This window comes from Myxine glutinosa, chromosome 3 (genome assembly GCF_964187855.1).
Source record: "Myxine glutinosa chromosome 3, kmMyxGlut1.1, whole genome shotgun sequence".
Classification (NCBI taxonomy): domain Eukaryota; kingdom Metazoa; phylum Chordata; class Myxini; order Myxiniformes; family Myxinidae; genus Myxine; species Myxine glutinosa.
The window spans coordinates 48807033-48828329 of NC_136263.1; the positions used below are offsets into that span (position 1 = coordinate 48807033).

Consider the following 21297-nt stretch of genomic DNA (forward strand, 5'->3'; position numbering starts at 1 on the left):
AGAAATGTGGGTAAGGGGTTTAACAAGGGGAGATGCAGAAAATAGGGCAAAATGGAGAAGATTGTCATGGGGACCACAAGGCTAACCCCCGCTCTAGCAGGGAAAATGGCCTTAAAATGCCTGTTGTTGTTTGTTCATTGATACCGTGGATGCATATTTGTAGTGGATTAATAGGCTTGTTCTTATTGATTGCTTCATTTATTTTGTTTCCTTCCCCTGTGCCATTATCGTTCTGTTATTCAATATACCTGGTCTCAGGGGTGAATTCTTGCTGTGGTGGCTGTGTATTTGGTGGTCTCATAGGACCCTTTAAGGGATTAATTGGTCGTGGTCCACGCCGCTTACAAGGCCGCATCACGTGGCTGAGATAGTTCAGCCGAGATTAAGATCCAGTCACGTGACGCCTATCGGCTCAACACTGGGCAGCTTTGGGACTTCCAAGTCACATGGTATCTTGGCTTTTGCACGTGTGATCCAGTGACAAAGTATTCAAAGCGGTCAACTGTTGTGTTCGCTATGATGCAACATGCCAGATTAGAACCAGGCAACCGCAAAGGTCAGACGGCTGTAACACTGTCCCCCAGGTGACATACATTCTACCAGAAACCTTTACCGTTTCACCCTTCCCATGTCCAAGCTAAATGCTCACGTCAATTTATTCCCCCCCACTGCACTCCCTTCTATCATTTGTGGAAGTCTTCCCAAGTCTGGCGCTAGATGCTTTGACCTGTAGGCCTTCAAAGTATGTTACCCACCAACACCTCCACGGTCTATCCTATTTCTACGTCTGAGCCTTTTTATGCCTCCGCCAACAAGGTCGCCGGAGGCATTATATTTTCAGGTTATCTGTCAAGCTGTCTGTCAGTCCATGATAAGCTTTTTGTTGCCGTGATAACTTGAGAACGGCCGAAGGGATCTTAGTCAAACTTGGTGCAGGTATTGTTACGGATTCCGGATTTATGTGAATTACTATTCAGGTCATTGCTTATTAATGTTTATTCTATTAAAGGTTGTTGTGGTTAAATGGTTAGAGGCGCTCCTGATAACAGGAGACCGGAAACGGGATGGTGAACCGGAAGAAAAAAAAGAGACAAGGTCGGGAGAGAAGCGGCCATCTTGATCCTCGCCCAGCTCCGACACGAGCGGCGTCGATATTGATCAGCGTTGGGAACGCTGAGTTTGAAAAGAACGTCTGGGCGAGAGGAGTTACCTGCGCGGGGTAATTACCGGTTACGCATCAAGTTGCTGGGGGTTCCTGCACGGAACCAAGCGTCCGGCACCGTTCACCTAAACGTCTACAAGGACGCGTACGGCAGGCGCCTGGGGCCTCGCGCGCTTTGCGAGCCCCGGAGCCGCGATCACGAGCACCGACCTCGGTGGGCTGCCGAGGAGGTGTCCGCTGCAGCAGCCGTTCCTGGTACGGGACGTGCACGGTTGAAGCACGTCAGGAAGGGTCCGTTCAACCGCCCGTGTGCGGAGATCGAACTACAGGGGCCCCGAGACATTGTGAGAGACATTGACCATGGAGGGAGCCGTGAGTGGGGCTCAAGGGAGGAATATATAAGATGGCCATCTTAGAGCTATTGTTGATGAGTCTACATCTTAGTAATATTGTTGATTGAGGGTTGATTGTTGTTGATTGATTGGGAATATATTATCCATTAATCCGGATCCTTGGTGTGGGGGTTTCTTATTGACTTGAATTGTTGTGTCTTTCATATCGATTGCGTTACGAAAGCGTATAAATCATATATCTTTCTGGCGGGGTTCCTCCCATGGTCCGGGGGTCACCAAGACCAGGTAGTTACCGGGAGGACCACGTAACAGATTTGGGGGCTCGTCCAATTGAATTCCGGGATATAAAATTGTATAAAATAATAAAATAATATTTTTATTAATTAAAATTAATTAATGAATTATTAATTGGTAAATTTTTGGGAAATTGTGGTAAAGTCTTGGGTGAAGGTTAACAGGTGTTAACGATAGGCACCATGGCGTTTGTGGCACAGAACTTTGCGGTAACCCCGAGTGAGGCACAGTTCCGAGCGTTACTAAAATCGGACCTCTTGAAATTGGCCAAACATTTTAACTTGGAGGTCCGAACTAATTTGAGGAAGGCAGAGTTGCAGACCACGGTGATACAATCTATGGTGGGATTAGGAACATGGGACGAGTTAGCCTGGGAGTGGCTACCCGAAGAACCAGAAGACGTTGAGCTCCGGAAACTGGAGTTGCAATTACGGAGCCAGGAACGGATCAAAGAAGAAAAAAGGAAAGCAGAAAAGGAAAGAGCAGAAGAAGAAAGGAAAGCAGAAAAGGAAAGAGCAGAAGAAGAAAGGAAAGCAGAAAAGGAAAGATCAGAAGAGGAAAGGAAAGCAGAAAAGGAAAGAGCAGAAGAAGAAAGGACAGTGGAACGAGAACTCCAGGAAAGGTTAGAAGGGAGAAAAGCAGAGGAGAGGAGAGCTGCACGGGGACTCGAAGCAGAGGAGAGAAAAGCCGAAAGGGAATTAAAGGATCGTGACATGGCGCTTCAGCAAGAAATTAAATTCAAGGAGCTGGAGTTAATGAGAGAACGGGGAGAGGTACCACCCTTGCTGACTGGGCCGACACCTAGCCAGAACACCTGGGATGTGGGCAGACATGTGAGGCTGGTTCCACCCTTCAGTGAAAAGGAAGTCGCTAATTTTTTTCCACACTTTGAGAAAGTGGCTCGACAGTTAAACTGGCCGGAGGAGGCCTGGACCATACTAGTGCAAAGTGTGCTGGTGGGTAAAGCTCAAGATATTTATTCGGCGCTACCAATGGACCAATGTGCAGATTATGAGGTATTGAAGAAGCACATTCTCAAAGCCTATGAGTTGGTTCCTGAAGCTTACCGGCAAAAATTCAGGAATGCCAGGAGGAGGGAGAGTGAGACCCATGTGCACTTTGCCAGAGTGAAAGAAAACATGTTTGATCGGTGGTGTGAGTCAAAAGGAGTCTGGAAAGACTTCAAAGCATTGTGTGACTTGATCCTGGTGGAGGAATTTCAACAGTGTGTCCACGAGGACATCAAAGTGTACCTGCAGGAAAAGAAAGTACCAAAGTTGTGGGACGCAGCCACCATGGCAGATGATTATGCCTTAACACACCGGATAGGGGTCCACAAACCTAACTCCTCGCCGAGACTTCAGCAGGGGAGTTATGGAACACCCAGTGCGGAGAACGACAATACATGGCGGCGGCCTCGAGAGGATTATGGGGACAACTCTGATACCCCAACTGTTCGAAATCAGGGGGCTACGGGCCCAAGACAAACTTATTTCCCGGGGGGCCCGAGGCAGACCACAAGTTTTTCCTCCGGGCCTACTTGCGCCTTTTGCAAAAAACCTGGACACTTGATGTCCAGTTGTTATCTCATGAAAAGGGACAACCCAGAGCGGAGTCCGACGAGTACAACTCCGAATGCAATGGCAAACGTAAGAAATCGCCCACAGAAGAGTTACCAACCATTTATTTAGGAGGGGTTTGTCTCACTAGAGGAAGACTTGACTAACCCAAGACCTGTTAGGATATTGAGGGACACAGGAGCCCATCAATCCTTAATGCTTGAAGGCATTTTGCCATTGTCAAAGAGTACAGCAACTGGTGATAGTGTTCGGTTACAAGGGATCGGTGGCTGTGTTAGTGCCCCACTTCATGTCATCCATTTGGAATCCGAATTGGTGTCAGGACCGGTCACCGTCGGTTTACAAGCCACGCTTCCTGTAGAGGGAGTATCTGTGGTTATCGGGAATGATTTGGCCGGGGGGCAAGTTTATGGTAACCCGAGGGTTGGTAAAGAGCCCAGCAGGGAAAATAACACCACACCAGCTCGGGAGGGCGACAAAAGTACCAAGTTATTTGTAGGGGGACTGAACTTCAAAACAGAGGAAGAAGTTCTGACCTCTGTCTTCAACAGATATGGGCCGCTGGTGGAAGTGCGGTTGGTAAAAGACAGGGAAACGCAACAGTCAAGAGGGTTCGGCTTTGTCACGTTTGCAAGCGCAAAAGACGCCAGAGAGGCAGAGAAGAATTGTAATGGTAAGGATTTGGAGGGTCGGACCATAACAGTAGGGAAGGCATTTCGTAGGCGTCGAGAGGTCTACAGAAGAGGACAACTTGGCGGTAGTTTTGGTGTTGGCAGCAGCCGATATTACTATGGAGGCTCCCAGAGTTACGGCATCCCCCGAAAGAATGATTGTCAGAGCACTGGCCGAGACGGAGACCGCCAGTCAGGTGACGACTGGGGCAAGTGGTCCCACCGTAACTGTTAGGAGTCCGGAGAGGTTGAAGCACGATATACGGCGGAGCCGCCGAGCCTGGGCTCCTACACGGACTAACCGTGAACGCCACGTTCTTAAAGGCGTCCAGGTAGTGAACTTTCCTGCACGGACTAACCGTGAACTCCACGTTCTTAAAGGCGTCCATGTAATGAACTTTCCTCCCTGGACTAACCGTGAACTCCACATTCCTTAAGGCGTCCATGTAGTGTATACTCAGCTCGGCCTCCCGAAAAAGTGCTATCGAGTTGTTTAACTTTGGGGTTTTGGTCACTACCCCTTAACCAGCATTCAAGAGAAACTAGAAGTGTGACGCTTGGTCCAGAGTGAATTACCTTTGGAATCTCTGGGGGTTTTGTGAAATATTGTTGCTTTGTTTTTTGAGATGTGATAATTGTGTCCGGGGGAACTGATGATTTGGGGTGTGAGTTATCTTGTTTGTTTATCAAATTTGGCCTGCAAAGAAAGTTTTCGCTGGGTTCAAACTTTCTTTCTTGAAGGGGGGGAGTGTTACGTATTCCGGATTTATGTGAATTACTATTCAGGTCATTGCTTATTAATGTTTATTCTATTAAAGGTTGTTGTGGTTAAATGGTTAGAGGCGCTCCTGATAACAGGAGACCGGAAACGGGATGGTGAACCGGAAGAAAAAAAAGAGACAAGGTCGGGAGAGAAGCGGCCATCTTGATCCTCGCCCAGCTCCGACACAAGCGGCGTCGATATTGATCAGCGTTGGGAACGCTGAGTTTGAAAAGCCCGTCTGGCGAGAGGAGTTACCTGCGTGGGGTAATGACCGGTTACGCGTCAAGTTGCTGGGGGTTCCTGCACGGAACCAAGCGTCCGGCACCGTTCACCTAATCGTCTACAAGGACGCGTACGGCAGGCGCCTGGGGCCTCGCGCACTTTGCGAGCCCCGGAGCCGCGATCACGAGCACCGACCTCGGTGGGCTGCCGAGGAGGTGTCCGCTGCAGCAGCCGTTCCCGGTACGGGACGTGCACGGTTGAAGCACGTCAGGAAGGGTCCGTTCAACCGCCCGCGTGCGGAGATCGAACTACAGGGGCCCCGAGACATTGTGAGAGACATTGACCATGGAGGGAGCCGTGAGTGGGGCTCAAGGGAGGAATATATAAGATGGCCATCTTAGAGCTATTGTTGATGAGTCTACATCTTAGTAATATTGTTGATCGAGGGTTGATTGTTGTTGATTGATTGGGAATATATTATCCATTAATCCGGATCATTGGTGTGGGGGTTTCTTATTGACTTGAATTGTTGTGTCTTTCATATTGATTGCATTACGAAAGCGTATAAATCATATATCGTCCTGGCGGGGTTCCTCCCAAGGTCCGGGGGTCACCAAGACCAGGTAGTTACCGGGAGGACCACGTAACAGTATGTATAATGATGTAAAACAACAACAACATGCATTTTAAGGCCATTTTCCCTGCTAGAGCGGGGGTTAGCCTTGCGGACCCCATGACAATCTTCTCCATTTTGCCCTATTTTCTGCATCCCTCCTTGTTAACCCCCTTGCCCGCATTTCTTCTTCCACCATCTTTAGCCAAGTCTTTCTCGGTCTTCCCCGTCCTCTACTTCCTTCTACATTCATTTCCATCACTCTTCTCAACCAGTCACTTTCATCCTTCCTCAACACATGACAAAACCATCTCAACCTGTTCCTCTTCACAGCATCAATCACAGGCTCTATTCCCATCATCTTTCGCAATTCATCATTTGTCTTCCTCTCTCTCAACGATACCAACGAATTCCCTGCTTGTCGTAAAAAAAATGCGACAAAAAGGGTTGGCGGCAAGAAGGGCATCCGGCCGTAAAACATTGCTTCAAAAAGGGGACCAAAAAACAACAACAACCACGGTCCCCGAAAAAGGCCAACCCCCGCTTTGCGGGGAAAAATGGCCTCTAAAGGTGGTTTTTTTTGTGTTTTGTTTTTCTCTCAACGATACTCCGCACATCCACCGAACCATTCGCATTTCCACCATTTTCAGCCTTCGTTGCTGCTCTACGTTCATTACCCATGTCTCGCTCCCATAAATCATAACACTTCTCACACATGCAGCATACACCTTTCCCTTCAGCTTCAACGACACTCCCCTCCTCATCAGCACGCCACTCAGTTCCTGAAACTACTTCCATGCACATCTCACTCCAGCAACCGTTGCCGAGTCTGATCCACCTTCTCCATTCAGCATGTCTCCGAGGTAGCAAAATGTTTTCACACCTTCCAGCTTCACGCCGTCTCCAAGATCCAACTCAACATTTCCTCCATCTGCAGCTCCCTCTGTGCACACCTTACATTTGAATGTAGCTGCCACACTAGTTAATGACCCTCTCAGACCACTACATTTTTGATGAACCCACTCAGCGCACATTGTACATTGAATGGAGTTCACTCCAACAACCTTCCTGCACACAGCACATGGCCACTTCCCAGTTCTTTCCACCTCACCACATGCTTTACCACTTGCCATCACCTTCGTCTTTCCGATATTCACCTTCAGACCTTTTGTCTCCATACATTCTTTCCACTTGTTCATCTTTTCCTTCAGTCCATCCATACTTTCCGCAATCAATGTATAATGATGTGAAGATAAACTGATTATAATTTGGGGCCAAGAGGTCAAAGGTCTATAACTTGAGTACGGTTGAAGTGATCAAAATCAAACTTGGTACAGGTATGTATCATGATGTAAAGATTAACTGATTCGATTTTGCAGTCAAAGGTCAATGTCTGTAATAGGTCTATAACTTGAGAATGGCTGAAGTGAACTAATTCAAACTTGGTACAGATATGTATAATGATGTAAAGATAAACCGATTAGATTTTGGGGTCCCGGGGTCAAAGGTAAGAGGTCATGTCAGGTAAAAATGTGATAACTTGAGCACAGCTGAATGGATTTAAATCAAACTTGGTACAAGTATTATAATGATGTTATAATGTGGGCAGAGGCATATCGGTTGACGTCGTGATGTCGAAGTGTCGTTCTTGTCTCTAATTGAGACACTCTCTCCCTTTCACCACTCATGATGCTCAGCCTCGCGACATTCTTGTCCTCATGTTTCCCCTTTGTCCCACATTATGTCTGTTGACCCTATGCCCTATGTTGTTCTGACTTCCATGAGCCTTAAAACATAGATTTATAGATAAGTTATAAGAATCCGAGAAAAAACAACAGTCAACAATGTAAAGTGTGAATAAGAAAATGGATGGCCACAGTAAACTACACTGAGACTCAACATAGCAGCTAACCTTTTCGTCGAGCTGGTTGAACACAAACTCAACGACGATATCATCCTCAATAGACAGCATCTGTGTAATCTTCCGAGATATCCAGGGCTTAATAATCTCCAAATTCACTTTGCTCATATCAACCTGGAAGCGGAAAAAAAAAATTTCATTAATCCATACTTCATGTTTCTGAGTGCTGTACTGCATATAATTGGCCCGCTTTATCATCACCAGTGAAGCCAAATTCATTCATGGCATTCAATAGAACATCAAAGTGCTTGACAAAAAAAAAGAAACATAGCAAGGGAGGAACTCCATGTTGTTGAGAGGGAATGTCCTCACATTCCTTCTTAAATAATGAAAGCGGCAAAATGAAAAGTCTTCACAATTTGCGTTCAAGTGACGCATTGTATTTAGGCCAGTGTCCACCTACAGTAGAAATCAAAAGGTGACGATGACTTGATTGATGAAGCGTTTCATCTACTTCCTGTATGCCATTAAAATAGTTGTAAACCTGTCAAATACAATATCAACCTGTCTGCTGTTAACGAGAAAAGCTCCCAACATGGTGTGATGACATCACGATGACCAAAGTTGAAAATAAACAGCATGACGGGACCATGACGCTGTTACTATGTTTGAAAGACTGATGGAAAAACTTCCCGAGATTCTGACAAGTTTAAAGACCAAAATACATTTGATCATCTCGGTCGTGACAATTGGCGGCACCAATAACATCATGTATGGCAATTACTTTCCCCATGCAGCAATAATTACTTTCATTTTGTTTAGTGTATGGATAACTTATTGCAACGAGAGGAAATTAACATTTACCCATAAATGCAAAATGTATTCTTTAACATGATATTCAGTCAAACCACTTTGAAACAATGCAAAAAGACCTGTGGATCCCACTATCTATACTACAAATGTGTTCATGTGTGTATATATGTGTGTACGTGTGCATATACATCTGAAAATCATTGGAAAAAAAAAACAGGGTTGGCCCAATACAACAGGAATTTTATGGCCATTTCCCTGCTAGAGGGGGGGTGGGGTTAGCCTTGCGGGCCACATGCCAATCTTCTCCATTTAGCCCTATTTTCTACATCTCCCCATGTTAACCCCCTTTGCTCGCATTTCTTCTTCCACCCCCTTCACAAGGGTTGGCCCAATGTCCACCAAATTTTGCATACGTGTTGACCTTGATAGGTTTACAAGAGTTGGCCCAATGCCCACAAAATTTTGCATACGTGTTGGTTGGAACCAGGGTCAGCTCATGGGCACAAATAAAAATCCCTCCCACCCCACCTTCACAGGGCAATGACGACTTGCCAATGCTCCCAAAGGGGGCGGGCATTTATGGTTGTGTAAAAACTTTATTTTCTTAACACCCAAACCCCTCCTGGAGATAGATATTAATTTCACTCATTGTCTGTCCATATGAAGAACATGGAAATTTTACATCCACTGGGAATTCAAAATCAAAGCTTGAGAACAATGATGATGAAAAGGGAGTGTTTGCATTAACATTGAACATATGAATTGCATTTGGCACAAATTATTGGCCAAAACGACAGCATGAAGCAATATCAGATCCTCAAAAGGAGATGCAATACAGCATTGTGCAAGCAGTTCCAACAAATAAACACCAACTGGGTCTGGAAAGCTTACACAATAACTTCAAACCCACAATCCCCAATACACATTATTAAGGAGCGAATGTTAATCCAATTAAGGCTCAGAAACCTTCCGAGACATGCAAAACAACGTATGAAGAATTAAGGCTTTTCCTTACTTTCGTTTCCAAGCCTTCGGCAAATTTCGTCTCTTTCATTAACTTTTTCTGTTTGTTTGAAAAGCGGTTGTCCTGGTCGGTACTGGTGCCCTGTGGGGAAATGACAGAAACAAACAAAGAAAAAAAGAAATCAAAGGCTCACAAATAAATGAGAAATACTTCCAATGCATGGTGAGACTAATTCTGACTGTATTGCATTGCAAAGCATCTAGGAGTAAGTACATCATTCTTTTGAGTCAGGTAATAGGGTGTTGGGCCACCATGTGTGGCCAGTACGGCCTGTATGTGCCGTCGCATAAAGTTTACCAGCGTTTGGAATTCTGCAGGAGGGATGCGGCACCATTGTTCCACGAGAAAGTCAATTGGCTCACACCTGTTTGATGGAGGTAGCTGGGCTCACAAAAGTCGCCTGCCAGACGTCCCGTGGCAACCAAATTTTACTTTGCTGTCAGGTCAAATTACTGAGGGGCAAGTGTAATTTCCATGCTAACGTCGTGGCGGGCAAACATTCAGTATTTGCACCTTGTAAATGATAAATCACACAAACATACAATTTAATTGCTGCTCCAGATTGGTGAAGTGAATCGAGCGTGGAGAGAGTTTGGTGGGCATTGCTCGCGTACTCAGCTTTTCTCCCTCGACTGTGCGGGCTGAAAATATGTTTCACCAGTAAACTAAATAAACTGTGTGGACTCGTAAATGCAACTGAAATAAAGTGGAGTGCACCAATGTCGAATGCCTCATCATCTCAGAAACTGCTCCACCCCTATACCCACCTCCCAGGTCTGGATATTCGCTGCGTGCCATGGATTTTGGTGACTACAGTATGTATTCACTTAAAACCGTCCATAATTTATTCATTGAAATACTTATTTACGGTATTTATTGACTTATTTAATTATTACCCCTTTTGTATTTATTTACAGCAACTCTATTCACACATTTAATGTATTTATTTGAGAGGTTAGAATTAGGTTAGAAACGGAAATTTCCGCCAAGGAACGCAAATTCAATTTATAACATTATGGCAATGGTGCCAACATGGTTAATAATATCAATGGTATGACAATCGCCAACATCACCGCTTTGCACAAAAAAGGTGCAAAAACAGATCCTAGCAACTACAGACCAATCAGCCTTCTCCCAATTATCAGCAAAGTCATGGAATCCATCATTGCTTCAGATATGAAATCTTTCCTCTTCAATGGCTTGATCTCTGATCATCAATTTGGTTTCAGACCTGGTCACTCTACTCTGAACATGCTGCTTCTGCTGCCTCAACAATGGATGGAGGTCCTCAATGCCAAACAGGAAATCAGAGCTGTCTCCCTTGACATATATTGTACCTTCGATACGGTCTGGCAACCCGCTCTGCTCACAAAACTCTCCTCCGATGGTATCGATGGAAATCTCCACACCTGGCTTGCGGACTTCCTCTCCGGTCGCAGTCAACGTGTGGCCCTGAATGGAATTCTCTCATCTCCCCTTCCTGTTCAGGCTGGAGGTCCTCAAGGCAGTGTTCTGGGCCCTGTGCTTTTTTTTGGTCTTCATAAATGATTTTTCTGACTCTCCTTTCCTTCCTTTCCTTTCTTTCCTTTCTTTCTATCTCTATCTCTATCTCTTTTTTCGAGAAAGGAAAATCCTTTCTATCTCTTTGCTGATGACTCCACTCTCTGCCGCTCCATATCTCAAACCCTCAGATCGGCAGTCTGCAGCCTCCTCACTCTCTGCAGACCTTGACAAAATCACAAACTGGTCAACCAAGTGGAACATGTCTTTCAATCCTGACAAATCACACACTCTCACAATGTCTCTCCAAAAAGGCGGTCTGGAAAACCCTCCCATCTACTTTATCAACAATAATCTTGAAGAAGTTCCGTCACTCAAGCTTTTGGGTCTGACTATCAGCCAAGATCTTTCCTGGGAAAACCACATTTCCAAGCTGGCCTCCAAAGCCAGTCTCCGACTGGGCATCTTCCGTCGTGCGAAGTCCTTCCTTGGCACCTCTGAGCTCCTCACCACAGCCACAGGTTTTATCCGCAGCGTGATGGAATACTGCTCTCCAGTGTGGGCTGGTGCTCCTGCCTCACACCTAGCTCGGCTTCATGCTGTAGAAACCAAAGCCTTCAGGATCATTGGTATCTCCCGTAATGAAGCTGATTCTGACGGCCCTTCACTCTATCACCGCAGGCAGGTTGGTGGTCATTCTGTCTTCTAACGACTCCTCTCTGGCCTAGCTCCCCCAGCTCTGTATGTGCTGTGTCCCCCAAATATTCCTGCAGGACGCACAAGAACAGCAAGCAACCCTCTTCTTGTGAAGCTGCCAAAATACAGACTGTCCGCTCACCTTCACTCTTTCATTCGTCTTTTCTCTCGCCTCCGGAACAAACTCCCTCAGTCTCTTCAATCCCACTCCTCCCTCCAGGTCTTTAAAACAGCTGTTCACCACCATCTGTTATCTTCCCCCATCCAAAACCTTGATCTTTTCTACCCCCGTTAATCCAAACCAAATCCACCTCTTTCAATCTCCGACTTCATTCCTGAAAATCCTCGTAGGCACCCCTCCCCCCACACCCTCCCTTCCACAGATCTCCCGATGTCCCTGTTCTCTACTGTTGTGCTTGTGTGCTTCCCTCTCTCTCCCCATCTTGTCTGCCCCTCCCTTTATTGTTTTATGTGTCCGTTTATGTATTTTGTGTTTTATGTGCTAATGTGAGTTTAATGTGCTCGCTCTTACACAAGCCTCGATCTTGTATACAAAAAAGAAAAAAAAAAAGAAAAAAAAAAGAGTATAGATGATTAACCTTCATGATTTGCCAAAGCTTTTGCTTTCGAAAAAATAATGATCACCAAATAGGACCATTTTATAAATTCGCAGTTGGGTCAGTGTTCAGTTTTGCATCTGCAGAATCTATGAATCATGCACGATACCCTGCGAGGGACAGTTACATAACTAAACTAGAACGGCACTCGGTAAAGTGCACACCGCCGCCTGGTTGGCCGTATCACTCAATGGTGAAGCATCACTTTAAAAATTCTACAAGCTGGATCCGGATATGGATCTTCACCAAAATTGAATTGATTCTTCCTTGTCACACACCCGACAGCCAAATCCGTCTCCAACTTTTTGAGATATCCTGCTAAGTGTCGTTTTTGGCCCTAACTCCCAATGGTGAAGAATCACTTTAAAATTATACTTCACCAAAATCTAATCATTTCCTCCGTGTCACATACACTACGTCTCTGCCAAATTTTGTCCGAATCCGTCCACAACTTTTTGAGATATCTTGTTCACAAAGAGACAAACAAACAGACGGGGAAAAAACAACGAGTACCACACTCGTAGAGTAAACTGCATAGTCTCGCCTCACATGTTCATTCTTCAGAAAAATACCTTAGTTTACTGAACACACAATTAATATAGCCCACTGCTATAATGGCCGTTTTACACATATCATCCATGCACCCGATTATGTCACATAGTTGCTTGGCATGGGCTATGAACGTCATAAATTTAATTATTCACCCACTTCCGGTAATACATCAGATAAATGAAGATTATGATTTTTCAGATAAGGATTTCAATTCAAGTAATTATGGCTGGAATACCACTTCACCGATGGCATCATCATTATCACCCTAATCAAATATTCTCCCTGGAAAGTCCCTCCGATGTTTGAAGTTTTGCATCGATCGGACAAGCAGTTGCAGAAAAAACTATTTATAAAACGAGAGAAAAACGCACGCACTCACACATATACGGGGCACGCACGCACACATATACGGGGCATGCACGCACACATATACGGGGCACGCACGCACACATATACGGGGCACGCACACACACATATACGGGGCACGCACGCACACATATATACAGGGCACGCACGCACGCACACATATATATATATACGGGGCACGCACGCACACATATACGGGGCACGCACACACACACATACATACGATACAGGGCACGCACACACACATATACGATACGGGTCACGCACGCATATACGGGGCATGCACTCAAACATATACGGGGCACGCACACACGCATACACGGGGCACGCACACACGGGGCACGCACGCACGCACACACCACGGGGCACGCACGCACACACGGGGCACGCACGCACGCATACACGGGGCACGCACGCACGCATTCACGGGGCACGCACGCACGCATTCACGGGGCACGCACGCACGCATTCACGGGGCACGCACGCACGCATTCACGTGGCACGCACGCACGCATTCACGGGGCACGCACGCACGCATTCACGGGGCACGCACGCACGCATTCACGGGCACGCATGCACGCATTCACGGGGCACGCACGCACGCACGCACGCATACACGGGGCACGCACGCACGCATACACGGGGCACGCACGCACGCATACACGGGGCACGCACGCACGCATACACGGGGCACGCACGCACGCATACACGGGGCACGCACGCACGCATACATGGGGCACGCACGCATACACGGGGCACGCACGCACGCATAAACGGGGCAGGCACGCACGCATACACGGGGCACGCACACATACACGGGGCACGCACGCACACGTATACGGGGCACGCACGCACGCGTAAACGGGGCACGCACGCACACGTCTACGGGGCACGCACGCACACGTCTACGGGGCACGCACGCACGCATACACGGGGCACGCACGCACGCATTCACGGGGCACGCACGCACGCATTCACGGGGCACGCACGCACGCATTCACGGGGCACGCACGCACGCATTCACGGGGCACGCACGCACGCATTCACGTGGCACGCACGCACGCATTCACGGGGCACGCACGCACGCATTCACGGGGCACGCACGCACGCATTCACGGGGCACGCACGCACGCATTCACGGGCACGCACGCACGCATTCATGGGGCACGCACGCACGCATTCACGGGGCACGCACGCACGCATACACGGGGCACGCACGCACGCATACACGGGGCACGCACGCACGCATACACGGGGCACGCACGCACGCATACACGGGGCACGCACGCACGCATACACGGGGCACGCACGCACGCATACACGGGGCACGCACGCACGCATACATGGGGCACGCACGCATACACGGGGCACGCACGCACGCATAAACGGGGCAGGCACGCACGCATACACGGGGCACGCACACATACACGGGGCACGCACGCACACGTATACGGGGCACGCACGCACGCGTAAACGGGGCACGCACGCACACGTCTACGGGGCACGCACGCACACGTCTACGGGGCACGCACGCACACGTCTACGGGGCACGCACGCACGCACACGTATACGGGGCACGCACTCACACGTATACGGGGCACGCACTCACACGTATACGGGGCATACATATATATATATATATATATATATACACACACACACACATTTTCAGATGCTTTCTCGTTTGTATTATGCTCATGGTGCGGGCGATAACTCGCCTACTCTTCATGAAGGGCACCGTAGGATATTTTGTGCCCACCATAATTCTAGTAGGGACACCTGTCTTAACGTCCATCCGAGGGATGACACACACCTTGGCTGTAAAACACCAGGGTGACAGCTTATGTTATAGTTATACCTATTGCATTGGTAGGTCAAGGTTCCACGGCGCGCGAAACTCCTCTCTCAACAATTGGGTTTTGATCATTGGCAATGGGCTTGGTTTCGCCGCCTTTGCAAAGCATGAAATCGAAAGACACTAAAACGTCTCACAATTTGAAATAACTTTCTTGCAAAATACATTCGGCAGGTAAATAAAAACATGCATTAGACTTAGAGGGTTATATAATTATATAAATAGAGGCATTCCAGGGTTACGTGCGAAATAAAACAAGTTCGTCTCCACACGTCATCGTCAACCGAATAATGTCTGGAAAAAACCCAACATTTTGATATTTTCACAAAAACTGGAAATAACGCTCAATGAGGCCCGGTCAGAAATGCGCCATTTTACTCGTCAATCCGAGCACAGGAACGTCTCACATACATCGTCAACACCACGGTAAACGACCCTCTGTTTAACCACAATGTAATCGCTTTAGCCCCGTTCATCACCACAACACAATAACCATTCGCACTCTTAGCTTAAACTATTAAAGCGATATCGTCACATTCTTACACGAAAGAAACCCGCATCCATGTTGTCGCGGATTCGTGACGTCACGACCTCGTTCTAGCAAACTCGCATTTGGAAGTCTCTTTGGTTTTCCGTTGTTGTGGTTGTTGTTTGTCACCCTTGTCCTGAAGAGAAATATTTAACGATCTGATTGGACCAATTTGTTTGTGAATGTTAAAATCCGCTCATTCAAAACGTAATTTTAGCCCTGATAGTGAATAACAAAGATTATTATTAGAGCAGAGCAAGATGAACCAATCGGCCGCGTAAACGGGAAGTATTCAATGGGCGGGCTTGGCCGCCATTTTAGAAAGCAACTGCACAAGCTTCGAGTAAGGAAGGCATGACGTAACATTTGGCCCTACAGGCCTACCTACAATCATGGATGTCCAAAGGGGGGGTTGCGGTGGGGAGGAGGGTCTGCCCCATCCCGGACCCTCTCCCCATTCGGACCCTCTCCCCATTTTCCCTTACGGTGGTGGGTGGTTTGTGTACAGCCACCCGGCTGCTGGTTGCATCATTTTTCTGTGTGCGCGTCTGCTGCTGATGCAATGCCTCTCGATAACTTGTTATCTGGTACTCATTTTTCCGACCTCGGAAGGATGGCAGGTGAAGTCAATTTCACTTGACGTTAATTCAACGGGATTCTCACTCAGAACCTTAGGATCCTAAGCCCGCCACCCGAACCATTAGGCCAATCTCTTAGTCTTCCGGCGAAGCACCTAGAATAAAGATAGCAGGTCCTTAGGACCGACCTTTATGTATTGCACACTCAACCTTAAAACGCGATTTTCATGTAAAATCTCACAAAAAATTGTGCAAGTTCCTTCTTGAACATTTTAGTATAATAAGCTCCGATTTACCGAATTATGTATGTTTCAGCGAAACGTTGTGGTTAATTATCGTTTTTGTGAACTTAATGTCTGGGATCTTCAACAGGACAAGTCTCAATATTTACCCCCCCCCCCCCCTTTTGAATTCCACCTCCCCTCCCTTTAAAATTCCCCCCCTCCCTTTAAAATTTACCTGGCGGATGCCCACAGGTGAGGGCGAGACTACCGGAAGTGGGTCCCTTTTGTGGTTTGTTTTCAACGTATCCAATCACGTGACTGTTGTCGCGAAGGGTGCACCAACCGGAAGTGACGTAGTTCCGTCCTCATCGATAACGACAATGTAAGTTAGAATCTCAATCTCCATCGTCATGCCATCCAAAAAATAAATAATAAGTACAGATACATTCAAAGTACACCGCCCCCTTGCCAAATAATTAAATATCCTACAGCGTGGCATTGCCGACACCCGGCAATACCGCAGTGCAGCTCATCGAGGCTGCATTGGAAGGGAGAGCTGTACACTAATTGATTGATTAATTGTGTAATTAAAATCAATAAAAGATTATCACAAAATATTTTCTTAATCAATTGGATAATAGCATAACTAAACCACTAGTGCTTCATCCGAAGATGTATCTTTTAGAAATTTAATTAAATAAGTCATTTATAAAAAAATTAAATAATTAATTGATTAATCAATAAATAATTAATCAATTAATCAATAAATAATTGATCGATTAAATGATTAATCAATAAACCAAAAATATCCTTGATAGCCACATCACTTGGTCACTGTCATGTCCAAATATTAGCTTCCCAGCTCAAAAGGTGCCTGAGATATTGGCCAAATGAGAAAGAAAATAAATAAATGATTAATAATGAAAATAAATAAATAATAATCATTAAAAAATTAAATTATTAATCAATTCGGTCACAGAACACATAAACCACCACCATTTAATCAGGATCTTTAACTGAAATTTTTTTTTTTTTTTTTAGTAATTAATCGAATAATTAAATAATTAATCGATTAATTGATTAATCAATAAATCAAAAATATCCTTGATAGCCACATCACTTGGTCACTCATGTCCAAATATTAGCTTCCGTGCTCAAAAGGTGCCTGAGATATTGGCCAAATGAGAAAGAAAATAAATAAATGATTAATAATGAAAATAAATAAATAATAATCATAAAAAAATTAAATTATTAAACAATTCGGTCAGAGAACACATAAACCACCACCATTTCATCAGAATCTGTAACTTTAAAAAAAAAAAAATTTAGTCATTAATCGAATCATTAAATAATTAATTGATTAATTGATTAATTGATAAATCAAAAATAGCCTTTGCAGCCAAATCACCTGGTCATTGGCATGTCCAAATATCAGCTTCCTAACTCAAAAGGTGCCTGAGTTAAGGGTCATAAGAGAAAGGAAATTTGATTAATTAAATAAGTACTTAATTAATCGCTAATAATTAAATAACTCCTCAATTAATTGATTAATCAAAAAACAAAAAATACCGTTTTTGACAAAGGACTTGCTCACTACTGTGCCGAAATTTCAGCTTCCTCGCTCAAAGGATGGCTGAGATATCGTCCAGACAAACAAACAAGTACACATACATTCAAAGTACACCGCCCCATGCCAAATAATTAAATATGCTGCAGCGCGGCATTGCCGGGGCGCCTCCGGCGCCCGGCAATACCGCAGTGCAGCTCATTGAGGCTGCATTGGGAGGGAGAGGTGTACACTAATTGATTGACTAATTGTATAATTAAAATCAATAGAAGATTATCACAAAATATTTTCATAATCAATTGGCTAATCGCATAACTAAACCACTAGTGCTTCATCCGAAGATGTATCTTTTAGAAATTTAATTAAATAAGTCATTTATAAAAAATTAAATAATTAATTGATTACTCAATAAATAATTAATCGATTAATCAATAAATAATTAATAGATGAAATGATTAATCAATAAATCAAAAATATCCTTGATAGCCACATCACTTGGTCACTCATGTCAAAATATTAGCTTCCCAGCTCAAAAGGTGCCTGAGATATTGGCCAAATGAGAAAGAAAATAAATAAATGATTAATAATGAAAATAAATAAATAATAATCATAAAAAAATTAAATTATTAATCAATTTGGTCAGAGAACACATAAACTACCACTATTTCATCAGAATCTGTAACTTAAAAAAAAAAAAACTTTTTTGTCATGAATCGAATAATTAAATAATTAATCGATTAATTGATTAATTAATAAATCAAAAATAGCCTTTGCAGGCAAATCACCTGGTCATTGGCATGTCCAAATATCAGCTTCCTAACTCAAAAGGTGCCTGAGTTAATGGTCAGAAGAGAAAGGAAATTTGATTAATTAAATAAGTACTTAATTAATCGCTAATAATTAAATAACTCCTCAATTAATTGATTATTCAAAAAACAAAAAATAACTTTTTTGACAAAGGACTTGCTCACTATTGTGCCGAAATTTCAGCTTCCTAGCTCAAAGGATGGCTGAGATATCGTCCGGACAAACAAACAAGAAAGAAAACAAGAAAGACAAGTACACATACATTCAAAGTACACCGCCCCCATGCCAAATAATTAAATATCCTACAGCGCGGCATTGCCGGGGCGCCTCCGGCGCCCGGCAATACCGCAGTGCAGCTCATTGAGGCTGCATTGGGAGGGAGAGGTGTACACTAATTGATTGATTAATTGTATAATTAAAATCAATAAAAGATTATCACAAAATATTTTCATAATCAATTGGCTAATAGCATAACTAAACCAATAGTGCTTCATCCGAAGATGTATCTTTTAGAAATTTAATTAAATAAGTCATTTATAAAAAATTAAATAATTAATTGATTACTCAATAAATAATTAATCGATTAATCAATAAATAATTCATAGATGAAATGATTAATCAATAAATCAAAAATATCCTTGATAGCCACATCACTGGTCACTGTCATGTCCAAATATTAGCTTCCCAGCTCAAAAGGTGCCTGATATATTGGCCAAATGAGAAAGAAAATAAATAAATGATTAGTAATGAAAATAAATAAATAACAATCATTAAAAAATTAAATTATTAATCAATTCGGTCACAGAACACAGAAACCACCACCATTTCATCAGAATCTGTAACTGAAAAGAATATTTTTTTTTTAGTAATTAATCGAATAATTAAATAATTAATCGATTAATTGATTGATCAATAAATCAAAAATATCCTTGATAGCCACATCACTTGGTCACTCATGTCCAAATATTAGCTTCCAAGCTCAAAAGGTGCCTGAGATATTGGCCAAATGAGAAAGAAAATAAATAAATGATTAATAATGAAAATAAATAAATAATAATCATAAAAAAATTAAATTATTAATCAATTTGGTCAGAGAACACATAAACTACCACTATTTCATCAGAATCTGTAACTTAAAAAAAAATAATTTTTTTTGTCATTAATTGAATAATTAAATAATTAATCGATTAATTGATTAATTAATAAATCAAAAATAGCCTTTGCAGCCAAATTACCTGGTCATTGGCATGTTCAAATATCAGCTTCCTAACTCAAAAGGTACCTGAGTTAATGGTCAGAAGAGAAAGGAAATTTGATTAATTAAATAAGTACTTAATTAATCGCTAATAATTAAATAACTCCTCAATTTATTGATTAATCAAAAAAAAAAACTACCGTTTTTGACAAAGGACTTGCTCACTATTGTGCCGAAATTTCAGCTTCCTAGCTCAAAGGATGGCTGAGATATCGTCCGGACAAACAAACAAACAAACAAGAAAGCAAGAAAACAAACAATGAGAGTGAAAACTGAGTACTCTCTTTCAGCGTGTGTCACTGCCGAGCCCCCTTCGGTGCTCGAACACATAAATCACCACCATTTCATCAGAATCTGTAACTTAAAAAAAATAAAAATAATTAGTCATTAATCGAATAATTAAATAATTAATCGATTACTTGATTAATTGTTTAATTAATAAATCAAAAATAGCCGTTGCACCCAAATGACCTGGTCATTGACATTAGTCCAAGCCATTTAGCATTTGACGGGGAAAAAACTGCAACACTACCGATCTCATTAGTATTGATTACCCTCAAGGTACCTTTATAACATACTAAAAGTATAAAGGTCTAAAAATATGGGGTGACTCTCAAATAATGCAATCAAGTTTTCTCCATTTAGCCCCATGTTAAAAGACGTACATATGCCGCATGCTATGATTATTGTCGCTCTCTGAACTTCTATTGCTTATTTTATACACTGGACCTAATCACTAGCACGATATAATAAATAAAGGATATCATACTGTACAATATTGTATATATAAGTGAAGTTTTTACTGTTTTAGTGTCTTATTTAACCACACCCCGTTTTACAAAGACTGCTCACTCCACAGCAAGCGACGGTACATCATTATTTGTTTGTGAACCATATATATCTTAGTTTTTAATCCCATCAATGACATGTATTTAGTATGTTTAGGTCTATTGGCAATAACATACAGTAATAGTATATTCAACTTTTCTATATTTGCAGGTAATCCAACCCTGAAGAATGGCGGCCAATTCGTGTGTGTTCTGCAATGAATCCACCAACAACGATAATCCAGTAGTGACACTTCGTGAAAAGGGAAGTCGGACTATTAATGTTGTTAGTGACCAGCGCAGTGACCCAATACAGACTGTTCCAGGTCAAGTTGTTCATCAAGAATGCCGACGTGTATACTGCAATCCAATAAAGGTAGCACAGAGTATCAGAGATACACACAGACCAGGCCCAAGTGTATCGCTCCGATCAGCAGAGGAAGCCTTCAACTTCAAAGCAGATTGCCTCTTCTGTGGTACAAAGGTGAACTTTGATAACAGGAAACAACAAGGAGATGTCCACTCTATCACATTTACAGAATGTAAAGATAGTCTTCTGCAAAAGTGC

At 43.7% G+C, this 21297-nt stretch overlaps 1 protein-coding gene across 10 annotated transcripts in view; it reads right to left on the bottom strand.

The window, feature by feature from the left end:
* SRRM1 (serine and arginine repetitive matrix 1) overlaps window positions 1–15536 on the bottom strand; it is a 254277-nt gene extending 238741 nt beyond the window's left edge. For 8 of the 10 annotated variants that reach the window (XM_078774000.1, XM_078774009.1, XM_078774004.1 and 5 more), the window contains exons 1-3: window positions 15486–15536; window positions 9348–9437; window positions 7571–7693 (exon numbers count right to left, since the gene is read on the bottom strand). In XM_078774000.1, coding sequence (XP_078630126.1) covers window positions 7571–7693; window positions 9348–9437; window positions 15486–15506 — 234 coding nt within the window. In that variant the 5' untranslated portion in view covers window positions 15507–15536. The remainder of the gene's footprint in view (window positions 1–7570; window positions 7694–9347; window positions 9438–15485) is intronic. The other 2 variants (XM_078774014.1, XM_078774005.1) reach the window with 1 other exon arrangement.
* Window positions 15537–21297: the final 5761 nt, after the last annotated feature.